Below are 13,495 nucleotides of genomic sequence, written 5' to 3'. Positions count from 1 at the left end.
GATACAGCAAATTAGCATGTGTTGTATTTTCCCTAACCTCTGACAGACATCCGCCTGGAGACCTGCTTCCTGAGGTACGACGATGAGGAGTGCACCCTGCCCATCGCTGGCCGGCACCGTATGGATGCCTGCTGCTGCTCGGTTGGGGCAGCCTGGGGCACTGAAGAGTGCGAGGAGTGTCCAGTGAGGAATACCCCAGAGTATGAGGAGCTCTGTCCCCGAGGACCCGGGTTTGCGACCAAAGACATTACAAATGGGAAACCTTTCTTCAAAGGTACATTGCTCCCGTGGCTGACTGGTTTTCTCTGTAGACCAGGAGATGCCCTTTGGTGAGCCCAGTGTGCTGCAGAGACCATGAGTATGGCCATTCCTTCAGCGTTCCGATTTCTGAGAAAGCTCTCTCTCTGCTCCCTCTCCCCTTCCTACCTCTGGCTCTCTTTCCCTACCTTCCTCCCCCCTCCCTACTTTACTTCCCTCCCCCCTTTGTCAGTGGTAAGCTCCCTCCAGTCCCTACTTCTCAGAACTTCCTGCGGTCTCTTACCTCTTCTGTCCATTAACTAGTAAAATAACTCTTTAATAACATCCCAGTTGAGAACTAAAGGGAAGTCAGGTGCCACCTGCCCAGACGGTGGGATTTGACCTTTTGTCCTCCATTTGAAGCGTTGCTGTTGCTAGTGGCAACGTGAGAATGCACTGTAGTTCACTGTGTTTCAGATGCTATTTTCTGTCATGCCATAATCGGAAGTCCAAGTTAAAATCAGAGGTTATAACGTTAATTCTAAGGCTAGCTTAACTTTGATGGACAATGGTATGGTGACTGTTTACTTTAGTATATGAAAAGAAGATGATATTACCTAGAGTTCTGTTTATTCAGGGGTGGTGTTGGTGTTGGTGGTGTTTGTGTTGTTGTTGTTGATGGTGGTGGTGGTGGTGGTGTGTGTGTGTGTGTGTGTGTGTGCGCGCGCACGCGCGTGCGTGTGTATGAAGGACAGAGGCTAAAATAGGTGTGTTATTTCTTGAGGCAGTGTCTCTTACTGAGCCCGAAGCTCACCTTTTTTAGCTAGTTGTCCAGCAAGCCCCCAGGGTCTTCATATCCCTACCCTCTGGCCCCAGCACAGGGCTTACAGATCCACATGGCCATCCCTGGCTTCATTATGTGGATGATGGGATTCAGACTCAGGTCTTTATGTCTGCACAGCAAGTTCTCTCCCTGTGAGCTGTGCCCCAGCCCCAGTTTACCAAGAATTCCGATTTTCTTAGTGGAGAGCTTGTTCACTAAGCCTGCTGTCTCTTGTGTTGGGCTTTGGAAGTCTGCGATCTCCCTAACATATTCTCCATGATTGAATCCAGTCAGAAAAATGGGAATTAAGTTCATAAAAACTGAATAATTGTCTTTGTACGAAAATGGAAGGTTTTTCCCTTTTTTTTCTTCTCTCTGTCCCGTTCTTCTCTTCCTCCTCCTCTTCCTCTTTTCATCTGCTATTCGGTGAGATTGTGGTCATTAAAGCTGTCCTGTCCAGAGATACAGTTTCTAGATGACCACCTCAAACTTCTCCTAAATAAATTCAGAAGCATGCGACCCACAAGCTGCAACAGTCTGCCACCGCAAGGGACTTGAGGGTCTTAATTTAGTCCTCCAGTTCTCACCATGGCATTATGTGGAAATGAACTTCTATGTCTTGCTTTTGGAAAGGCTCCAGTAGGGGAAAACCTGGGTCACGTGTTACATATATATCGCCTTCTTATATATAAGAAGCTCTTTAAATTATGGTAATGATATGTAATTCTGAGAAAATTAAAGTAGTATGGATTATTTGTGAACAATTTAAACTAAAAACAACATCTTTAAATTCACGAAGTCATTAAAGTTGTATTTAAGAAAGTCTCAAGGAGTCAAATAAGAGCCTTATCCTGCTGCCATGATGGTTGTAGTGAATGGATGGCCATGGTGGGTGGGTGGCTGTGGTCGGTGGGTGGGTGAGTGGCTATGGTGGCCATGGTAGCTGTTGTGGGTGTGGTGGCTGTGGTGACTGTAGTGGGTGGCTGGCTGGGTTGATTGTGGTGGCCATGGCAGCTGTGGTGGATGTGGAGGTTGTGATGGCTGTGGAGGCTGTAGTGGGTGGCTGGCTGGGTTGATTGTGGTTGCCATGGCGGCTGTGGTGGCCAGGGTGGCCAGGGTGGCTATGGTAGCTGTGGTGGCTGTGGTATGGTGGCTAATGGTGCCTGTGGTGGGTGTGGTGGGTGTGGTATGGTGGCTAATGGTGCCTGTGGTGGCTGTGGAGGCTGTGGTGGCTGTGGTGGCCATGGTGGGTGGCTGGCTGGGTGATTGTGGTGGCTGCGGTGATCATGGTAGGAGGGCGGGCAGGTATCTGTGGCTGATGCTGTATTTACCATTCAGGCATTCATTGGCCAATGATTACCAAGTGCTTGCTGTGTTCCAGGAAGTGACCAGGCTGCTAGAAGTCCCAATCAGCACACCTAGCTTTCTTAGCAGTGTTCTCTTAAAACGCATAAGTCAGAATGACTAGGGATGTTTACGGAGTACTAGACCCTGGATAATCACACATTTGTTTAGCTGAATTTTGCCAAGACCTTAAACAAGGCCCTCCAACCTCCTGGATTTAAAGTATGGACCCCAGAGATGTCCCAACTGGTTGCTCATAAGCTTCTCTTCCTTGCATTTTTTTTCTTTTCCTAAAGATATCAACGAGTGCAAGATGATACCGAGCCTCTGTACCCACGGCAAGTGCAGAAATACCATCGGCAGCTTCAAGTGCAGGTGCGACAGTGGCTTTGCTCTGGACTCCGAAGAGAGGAACTGCACAGGTCAGCGTGTGGGTCTCCAGGGGTGGCAGGCGAGGAGCCTTTCCAAACTCCCTCTTCCCTGCGTGGCTACGCCCCCTCCCTGCGTGCCTGCGCCCCCTCCCTGCGTGCCTGCGCCCCCTCCCTGCGTGCCTGCGCTCTTCCCTGCGTGGTTTCACGTTGTAAGCTCCTCCCCACCCTCATTGTCCCTGCCTGCTGTTTTGCATGCAGACATTGATGAGTGCCGCATATCTCCTGACCTCTGCGGCCGAGGCCAGTGTGTGAACACCCCAGGCGACTTCGAATGCAAGTGTGACGAGGGCTATGAGAGTGGATTCATGATGATGAAGAACTGCATGGGTGAGTTTGTGCTCCTTTAACCAGCGTGGGAAGCAGAGGCCTTCGGGAAGTCTGGATTCCTCAGGGGGATCATAGTGTCCCAGGCAATTCCTGCTGTCCAACCGTCTAACCGGGAAGGGCAGTCTGTGGCAGAGGGAGCCTCATAGGAAGACACGGGGTGGGGGTGGGGCCAAAGAATCATGGCTGAGACTCCAGTGGAAATTGTGAGAGCCTGAGCGATTTCCACACCTTGGAGAATGAATTGAGAACAATTCTGATGTAAGCTATAGGAGCAGTCCCATCTCATGGTCTGACAGTTCTAGAAGACACTGTTGACGGAGCTGCCTTAGGTCAGGTTCCCCATGAACAAAGTCAGAGATGAGATTTCTACCCAGAAGAGTGGCGGACTTGGGTGTTGGTTTGAATTTTGGTTAGTCTGTGCTTTGTTTTGTGGTGGGTTTGGGGGGAATGTTTTGAGGGAGGAAGCCCTCAAAATGGCAGAGAAGCAGGGTCGTACAGAGTCAGGTTGCATGGCAGCACATTCGGGTCCTACAGGGAGCTCTGGAGGTAAGAATGACCCCCGGGTGAGACAAGGTCAAGGCTTCTGATTTCCAAGCCAGTCAATCAATGAATGTGGGGAAGCGTTGTGACCGCTCATCTTACAGACGTTTCTGAGTGAAGGGAACTGAGAAGCCATCAATAGCCAGGACTCCCAACAACTGAAGGTTAGAAAGGGGGCTGTCCTGGTAATGGAGAACAGGGCACCCAATCTTCAACATGGGGTCTTTCCCTTTTTACAGATATTGATGAATGCCAGAGAAATCCCCTCCTGTGCCGAGGAGGCATTTGCCACAACACGGAGGGGAGTTATCGCTGTGAGTGCCCTCCTGGTCACCAACTGTCCCCAAACATCTCCGCGTGCGTTGGTAAGGAGGAACTCTTCAGCCCACGGTGTGAGGTCGGTTGTTTGACCCGTCTTTCGGCCACATTTGGACACTCACGTTTCTTGCCGCTCTTTGTTTCTAAACAGACATCAACGAGTGTGAACTGAGCGCAAACCTCTGTCCCAATGGCCGTTGTGTGAACCTCATAGGGAAGTATCAGTGTGCCTGTAACCCGGGTTATCACTCGTCTCCTGATAGGCTCTTCTGTGTTGGTAAGTTCTAGCCTCCTATTTATTTCCTCTCTTTGTAAAACGCCCCCAGTTCCAGTAGCTTAGGTAGATGCTTTTGCTTCATCTTTCAACTCATATCCCATAGCCGCTCACGATACTTGCCTCTCCCTTTCCTCTTCAATGAAGCAGATGAATGAAAGATATGCAATCTGATCTGTGCTTTTTTAATAATGAACAAAGCATATGCACGTCAAAGCAAATCAACCAGTGATAGTGACACCAAGATGAGCTAAGTGTCGCAAGTGCCATGGAAAACACAGACAGGCACGAGGTGAGGCCTCTGCCCTATGTTGGAAAGATCATCTAAAGATATTAAAGAGTGACAGTTGGCAAGAAGGTTGTGGAATGTTCATATCTTCCCCTTAAGTATGTCTGGCACCCCTTAAGTATGGGTTTTTGTGGGACCAGAATTTGGCTTTGTGGTTGGGCCCCTGTAGGCTTAGTCCTGCTGTGGCAGGTGACATGGGAGGCCCTGTGGCTTTATCATGCCCGAAGTTGAAGTGAAATTGCGTGAATGCTGCCAGTGTAGGCCTGGCTTGGGATGTACACCCTGTGGAACTGCCAAGGCTCAGATGGTTTCCACCCAAAACCATAAATCAGCACAAATTCTTTTGAAATCTAGCCAAGGACAACTCAAAACTTCAATTTAGGTTCTTGCAAAGAATCAGAACCCTAGCCCATCAAGCCATAATTCAAGTTTATAACTGAATCAGTGACCAAGAAGATCGCCACAACCATAAACATAAAAGAAGGTGCCTCAGTCAGTTTTATGTGCTGTGCCGGAATACCTGAGACTGGCTAGTTTATAGAGATAGAAATTCATTCCCTCATAGCTCTGGAGGCTGGAAAGCAACAGCAAAATGCTGGCATCAGGCACAGGCCTTTTTGCTGTGCCAAAGTGTGTGAAAGGCAAGAGAGAGAAAACAAACGTGGCCAAATTCACCCATTTTATGATGGCACCATTGCCACCCAGAGGATGGAGTCCTCGTGGCTTAACCACCTCTGCAAAGTCCTATCCCTTAATACTTCTGTGGCAGTCGCTAAATCTCAACAAGAGTTTGGGAGATAACCAACATTCTAATGTTCTTCCCACTCCTCGTAGACATCGATGAATGCAGCATCATGAATGGCGGCTGTGAAACCTTCTGCACCAACTCTGAAGGCAGCTATGAGTGCAGCTGTCAGCCAGGGTTCGCACTGATGCCAGATCAGAGATCGTGCACAGGTGAGACGCTTTGCCCTCTGGTTCTGCCTCTCAGTGACAATCTCCCAGGCGGAGTTGCTCAGGGCCTGGGCTTTGGAATCTAACAACCTTGGGTTCAAGTCCTTGTCTGTTTGCATGTTTTAGTTGTGTGCCTTTCAGCAAGACACTTGGCAGTGGAGTTTCATTTAGAAACTCCAGTTGAGAGTGCATGAAAGAGGAAGTAATAGCGCTGGGTAAATGGAACAGAAAGCAGTTTATTCATTAAACAGAATCTCGGATGGTTGGATCTCGAAACTATTTTGGTGCAATTCTGAGTGGTTTAAAACCTCAGGCTCCATCCAAATCTACTGAACTGAAGGAGTACTGGGTCATCTTGGTGCTCCGTGCATTTGGATGGATGCTGAAGTCTGAGAGCCCCTCTCCTAACTTACACTCCCGTCTTCCTGTCTTACACTGCAAGAGCCAGGAAGCCAAGGAGAGATAAAAAGTAGAGTGGCTGACTCAGCCTTTCAGTTTTGGCTCTGGTTAAAAAGAGCATCCAAACTTAGAAACCACAGTGATTTTGTTTGATCTTTAACACCCTCCCCGCCCCCCCAAACCCACCTTTATGTAAATTTGACTGTCCAAAGTAAATGCCAAAGGAACTATTTACAACCGGACAATGATAAACTATGATTCACCATCATTTTGAATTACAGATTCACGTGTTTAAATTTTTATTGTTAGTGCTTTAGGCCAGCGTGAGGGCCGTTGTGTCCTTAGATCAAATACTGAGACTTCGAGATTGACTGGCTCCTCTGGTCACAGGACGACCGGATGGGATGATTTATACAAAGCTAAGGAGGTGTCCACCTTCCCCATGTGGGCTGAATTCCTTTAAGTTAAGGCAGTTACTGCTTCTTCACTGGATCGTGGAGCCAATATCATTGTCTGTAACATGTGGTTGTTGATTTTCTTCTCTTTAGACATTGATGAGTGTGAAGATAACCCCAATATCTGTGATGGTGGTCAGTGCACAAACATACCTGGAGAGTACAGATGCCTGTGCTATGATGGGTTCATGGCATCTGAAGACATGAAGACTTGTGTAGGTAAGAAAGCAGGCGCCATGGGCTAACTCACCTGCTCAGTCGCGGGTATCGTGAAATCATGCAAAGATCATGGTCATAGTCCCTGCTTCCTCTCCTGCCTGATAACTTTTTATTGTAAAATAGTCGTTTGAAATTTTACCTTGGGAAATGCTGGCACTTTCTATGTTCTAGAAGTATTGTTGAACTTTGAGAATGCAATTAATGGGGCTGGAGAGATGGCTTAGTGGTTAAGAGCACTGACTGCTCTTCCAGAGGACCTGGATTCAATTCCCAGTACCCACTTGGCAGCTAACAACAATCTGTAACAATCTGTAACTTCAGTTCTAGAGAAACTGACACCCTCACTCAGACATACATGTAAACAAAATACCAATGCATATAAAATAAAAATAAAGTATAAAAAAAGAAAATGCAATTATGTTATCTGGAACTAGGCTGAGCCTTTTTAAAGTCCCACTTTTAAGCAGTAGTTAGTCTAGAAGTGGTTTTTGAGGCATTACTGACAAGACCCTTCTGGGACTCTCCTAGGGTCCCTGTCAAGCGTAAGGTTTTCTAATTTCACTCTGAGGAAGGGGCGTCATTGTAGAGCTTCTGTGAAGGCCGGGGATTGCTGGACTGCATGGACAGTGCCTCCCCCAGCCTGGATGGTTTGTTCTTGGGATGAGTGAGTGTACCACTGCCCCGAATATCTGCAGAAGTCATCTGTGGGTCACTGGCGCCCTCTCTGTGCTCTTTCCTGACTTTTAGCTGAGTTCGTGATGCCATCTGCTTCTATGTGGTATCATCTGCCATAGGCCCAGGTCTACAGTTTGTTCCTCAGTAATCTGAGAATAACCTAGAGGCCACTTAATTTATTTTCTTTATCTCGGGAATCACTGCCTAATGTCCAGAGCCTAGAAAATCATTTTGTCTATCTGTTGTCCACTTTTTAATTTTTTTTTTAGTTGTTTCTGGTGAGATCATTCCCTCTTGGTCAGAAGTAGGAGCCCAGGATGGGCCTTGTGCACATTTATTATGTGGATGGATATTTTGCTGGCATGTCTGTATGTGTACCATATGCATGCCCTGTGCCAGCAGAGACCATAAAGGGGCATTGAATCACTTAGGACTGGAGTTACACACGGCTGTGAGCTGCCATGTGGGTGCCGGGACTCGAACCCTGATCGTCTGGAAGAGCAGTGGTGCTCTCTCTCCATTCCTTCTGTCCTTTCTTTCTTAAATGTGGAAGCTAAGTTGCAGGCATCACACAGAATCCGTTATCTTACCACAGAGTAAGTTAGCACCAAGAAAAATCATCACATAAGCAAGCTTCTAGTCAGCAGGAGGCAGTGCATATACTGACCACCTGACCCCTCATCACAGGAAGCATAGAGCCAGGTTACACGATTAGCCAGCACTAAAATAATGCCAGTGTACCTGGACTTTCTTATGTGTTTTTCTGAGCTAAAGCATTTAAATATACATACTGTTTTAGACCATTTGCTTTCCAGGATGTTTTAGGGAAAGCCTCTCACTGTTTCTTAACTTTCCGTCACAGTTCTTTTGTCTCAGGGAGAAAGCATCCCTCACAGCAGAAACCTGGATTTATGAACCGTGTCTCTGTCTTTCAGATGTCAATGAATGTGACCTGAATCCGAATATCTGCCTCAGCGGGACCTGTGAGAACACTAAAGGCTCGTTTATCTGCCACTGTGATATGGGCTATTCAGGGAAGAAAGGAAAAACGGGCTGTACAGGTACGCCTCCTTTTCCATGCCAGTCGAAAACTTCAGCGCGCTGAAAAGCTGCCATCATAACTGCAGCTCGACACAAGTCCTTAAACTTGTTAGCATTTTAACTGCGCTGTAAGTGTTTTGTGCGCCACACTTCATTAATTTAGCTTCTGTGCCTTTTGAAACTTTTCATGCTTTATTAGACCCCAGGTGAAGTCTGTTCTGCCTGTGGAAATAAAGCTCTGTGGTGTTGGATAAGTTAACATGACTAAGGATATTTTTATAGGTTAAGAATCATACTTTCGGGTCGCATTAGCAACCAGGCTAGTTACTGAACACTCACACCCTGGATCAGAGCAGAACCTTCTGATAATCTTTGTTGCCAACTCTTCATCTTACAACTAAAATTGTCTTCTGAAGAAACAGCCCTGTATTTCATCGGCTCTTATGAGCCCTTCCACTCCTCAAGCTAGAGATGCATTCACTTTTTACCCTAAACAAGCCTTTATTCGTGTGACTTAGCTCATGTCGTAAGAGAATTAAGCCATTCACAGTCTCCTTGTTTGTTATCTGCAGCTGAAGAAAGCCTTTCACGGTATTCCCAGGAGACTATACAATTCACTGCCAAATGCAAGAAGCCGCTCTGTGCCACGATGCGGTTTTATACATGTTTAGTTGTTTTCAAACTTGCAATGATGACATTAAGCACATGGAGTAGCAGACAGAGCAGTTTTTCTATAATAATTTATATTAAAGTTACCTATTATTGGCACATAACGTAATTTAAAACATCACGGAGAACACAGTGAGTTTGAAATAGGTAACTGTAAAAAAAAAATTAGGGGCTGGAGAGATGGAGAGAGATAATCCAGTGGGTAAGAGCACTGGCTGCTCTTCCAGAGGACCAAGATTCAATTCCCAGCACCCACACGACAGCTCACAACTGTCTGTAACTCCAGTTCCAGGGGATGCCAATGCATATAAAATAAAGCTAACTAAATTAGAAAAAAAAAAAAGAATAGGGTTTTTTTTTTTCTCCCTAGTGAGACTCCCTTCAGGAAAACTAACTTTAAAGAAAAAAACAAACGAACATTTAATAAGTAGTGGGCTGGACTTGAATTCTAAATGCTGTTTGGCAAGCCCTTGTGACTAAAACATTAACATGAGCATGTTGGTAGTTTGAGAATGTGTGGATCCTTGTGACTTAGACATTAACATTGGCATATTGGTAGTTTGAGGATGTGTGGAGCCTTCTCTTAATTATATCAATGTATTTCAAGAAAGCATCTAAATATATGTATCAGTTAAAAAGTGGCTCTGTTAACTGTTAATCTTGCTAATACACAGATTCAGAACTGTCAGTCTGCCCAAGCCATTGAAAGAGTCATAACACTGAAATGCTTTTATGCGGCCTCCATTGCTTTTCATAGAAAGCCTGGCTAAGGGTCCTTCCTGGCAAATGGCAGGATGCTTCCACTCATCCATAGAAACACTTGGATACAAATGATTCTCAGGTTCAACTTTTATAATCAGCTGCCAATGTCAATCTAAGACTTGCTAAGGGACCGAGGTGTGGTAGCGTGACGAGGAAGGTAGACTCGTTCTATGCTGCATTGTCATGGATCAAGGGGAAAGTAAAGCTCACTGAAGTCCAAAGAGACCAGGTCTCTGGGACAGTGTTCATTGCTTCCAGGGAAAGAGAGTGTAGAGCTCCATTTTCCAGAGTCCATCTAACTGGGAAACATGCAGTGTGTGTCCTTTACCCTGATGAAAGGTTATGTCCACACTGTGGTTGCATCATACATAAAAGAGATACCATGTTCAGGAACTTATTGCCATTTCAGACACGGTATGTAAAGGCAACCTGAAGTCTACCAAAACTTCGGTATAACTGCCACACATACGCGAAATTCTTTTTTTAAAGGGAAATGTTTACTTTGTGTGCAGAAAGGCTTGTTTTTATAATTGAATTTGCAGAGATGCTGAGACTGTGGGGGACAGGAAGTACTCACTGTGCTCTGGATCAGTCGGTGCCAGTGTCGTGGTACAGCGATCACCTTTTAGTAAACCCTACAAAGAGAAGGACTCGGAGAAATCCTGTCTTCTCCGAAAGGCCAGTGCCTCCCTATCCTTTCCAGCTGTGCACAGAATGACGTTTTGGTTGGCAATATCATGGTAGCATGGCTCATGAGATTCACATCTGAAAGAGTAGAATGCTGGATTTTGTCCTGGGTTCTTCTACTGGTTTGTGAGCGTGAGCAAATCACCCAGGTCCTCTGCCTTAACCAGACGATCCCCTTTGGACAGAGGACTTGGCAGTGGCCTATGGGAGGAGGGGGCTGCGTTAGGGCAAGAAGAAAAAGATCCTCTGTGAATGACCCTGCTAGTAACAGCCAAGGGTAGCACACTGGACCGGAAATGACTTACACAGACAGGAACTGGCACGAAGCCTCACACACTTCAAAACAAGTTTCTAAAAATCAGCCAAAACGTCTCTTCAGTCCCACATAACTACGGCTCTTTCAGGCTGGTTTCAAATCAGTGTTACTCACAGCTTTGAACGCCGTCAGGTCGCCTTGGTGACGGTTGTGTTAAAGACAAGTGTTTATAATGTCCCAGACAACTAATATAAACGGAGATACTTATCTTACCTAATTGGATAAGCAAGACGCACTACAAATAACAGCAAAAAGAGATGTTTCAACTGTGTCCTAACCACACACACACACACACACACACACACACACACACACACACCACGCACGTACACCCTGCTTGTTTAGATAGGATTTTTAAATGAGTACCCTGGGAAGCAATTATTAAGAACACATATGCTGTTTCCTAAGGAGGGACTTGGTTTCATGAGAACGAAAATCACCCTCTGGGCTCCATTCCAGCCCCGTCTAGATATTCCAGCTCCCTTGTCATTACTGATTGTTTCCATTTTAACAAATAAACATGTTTTCTTCTCCCAATCACATCGGCAGTGTTAAGAATCCACCCACTGACTCACATTCCCAGCCCACACAGATGCTAAGGGCTTCATTTTTTTCTTCTTAAGCTTTGTCCAAACTGTGGATACTGCAGAGGGGAATGTTTGAGTTCATGAAGAGAGAATGCACATTTGCCTGAAACCTAGGACGCAGCTCCTCTGTCTCTGACTTCAGTGGGTGGGGTCACAGTTCTCCTGTGACCTCTGGGGCTCATGCTAAGTAACTGTAGTCGGAAGAACATAAGGACATTTCAGGACGCCACCCAAGTGGGTCTCGCCTTTCACAAGTTCAATTGTAAGAACCTACCTGGCCTCACATATGCTCACTTTACCAGTGGACACAGTGAGGATTGTTGAAATAGCTAGATTTCTGGATAAATCCGTGTCTCAGGCTTTCTGTTCCTTTCACATGAGAACTGGTCCTGGCAGGTCTCAGAGGCATGTGCTTCTGCACCAACAGCCAGTCATTTCCCCCGGCTGTCTTATCGCGGCTTCTCCTCCACTGGCTGTCAGCCTGCGGAAACTCCGTGGGTGTTCACTCCAGTTAATCGTTTTGGCTCAAAATTTGACCCAAATTAAGAAATCCAAGTAACCCTTGCATTTAGGCTGCCACATTTTCTTCCTCAACCCCTCATTCTACAGATTCCCGGTATATTAGTACCATGGGACCAGGACCCTTGGAACGGACGGTGCCTGGAAGGCAGAAAGGCAGGCATTTTTGTGTGGGTGGCACAGCCTCTCTCTGTATGTTGGCTGGGGGAGGCTACGGAAGAGGTCACAGCACATCCCATACCCAGGTGACAGATTTCTGGGCTAGGCAGAGCCCTGCCGTGAAGTTTGCTTGCAGCTCACCCTTGCCCTTCAAGGGGCCATGCACAAGGGACCTGTGAGAGTCTTCATGACACAGGGCCCATGGGCAGCGGCATCAGCCTGAATTTGAATTTCTTTGCTTTGCTTCACTTCCACTTTTTCTGAAAACTGGATTTTCTGTCCGGGGCAAACTTGTGAAGAATAGAGAACATTTGTACAGAGAGAGATGTTCTTGGCACGCGTGTGCTGTTCCCTTCATGCTATTGAGGAGTGTTTCAGTACAGTGCTTTTGTTTGCTTGCTTTCCTTATGGCTCAGTTTCCCCTTTGTCTGCCAAAGTCTGTCATGGAAACAGTTCATCAGTAAGAGTTGGGGTGTGTGTGTGTGTGTGTGTGTGTGTGTGTGTGTGTGTACAAATCCATACTCGTGCTGGCGCTGTTAACTCAGAAATGCTTTTGCAGCGTGTGACCTGCTTTCTTTCACATCTGCGTCTTACACACCGAGCACGTAAGCTACTAAATGATGAATCATATTTACAATGTGAGACTTGAATATGACCCTTGAACTGCTCTTCCCAGGGATGCCAAAGCCCACGACACACAGCCTGTCGCAAACAGAATTTCTTTTCACCACGAAAGCATGACTTAAAAATCTAAGATATTTTCTTGAATTAGAATTTTATATTACATTTTAATGATAATAATTAAAGGATATTCTTCAATCAAAGGGAGTGGTCATTTTCTTAAAAGCATGTGAAAATAGTGGTATCTTGGACCATTAGACACCTGGACAGAGGGAGAGAAAAGAGACAGTTGGAGGCTGAGTGGTCAAAGAACATGATGTAGATGTATGAAAATATCATCAGACCCGTTTTGTCCAGTGGGCATATTCTAGTATAAAGAGAAGAGTAGGATCCAGTGTAGGATTACAGCTCAGCAGGCCCCAAGTCACTGTGAAATTATATTTGGTGAAAGGGGCTCATGGATTGCCGTGCACCGCGCCCCCGTGTCTGCGCTCTGTGTACTGACACCCAGTTCGCGAGCTTCGGGCCAGGGGGCTGGAGGTTAAAATACACAGACACACACAGACAGAGAGACAGCAACACGGGTCATCCTTGAATTCCCCAAGAATGCCCCCTTTATTGTGTTCAGGGGCAGATGATATAGAGATAGCCATGCCCCAGCCAAACCCACCAGAAACCACTCTCCTGCCATCAGGAACTCCTGAAGGTCTCGTGCTCAGAGCAGCTGCAGGCACTCAGATCAGGGGATTACAAGAAATTCAGGATCTGGGGTCTCACTGCTCCCAACAGTGGATGTTTCTCTGAGGCTGATAATTCTCGGCATTTCAATCTTTAAAACAGAGTTTAAAG

General features: G+C 46.3%; 1 protein-coding gene across 4 annotated transcripts in view; it reads left to right on the top strand.

Annotated features, from left to right (window-relative positions):
• Positions 1-13,495, top strand: part of Fbn1 (fibrillin 1) — a 206,219-nt gene that overhangs the window by 134,089 nt on the left and 58,635 nt on the right. For all 4 annotated transcript variants that reach the window (XM_005364396.3, XM_026787734.1, XM_026787736.1 and 1 more), the window contains 8 exons: positions 47-274; positions 2,701-2,826; positions 3,034-3,162; positions 3,942-4,067; positions 4,172-4,297; positions 5,418-5,540; positions 6,485-6,610; positions 8,221-8,346. In XM_005364396.3, coding sequence (XP_005364453.1) covers positions 47-274; positions 2,701-2,826; positions 3,034-3,162; positions 3,942-4,067; positions 4,172-4,297; positions 5,418-5,540; positions 6,485-6,610; positions 8,221-8,346 — 1,110 coding nt within the window. The remainder of the gene's footprint in view (positions 1-46; positions 275-2,700; positions 2,827-3,033; positions 3,163-3,941; positions 4,068-4,171; positions 4,298-5,417; positions 5,541-6,484; positions 6,611-8,220; positions 8,347-13,495) is intronic.

The sequence above is a fragment of the Microtus ochrogaster genome, assembly GCF_000317375.1.
Source record: "Microtus ochrogaster isolate Prairie Vole_2 chromosome 14 unlocalized genomic scaffold, MicOch1.0 chr14_random_1, whole genome shotgun sequence".
Lineage (NCBI taxonomy): Eukaryota > Metazoa > Chordata > Mammalia > Rodentia > Cricetidae > Microtus > Microtus ochrogaster.
This window is presented reverse-complemented; position numbering and strand designations above follow the sequence as displayed.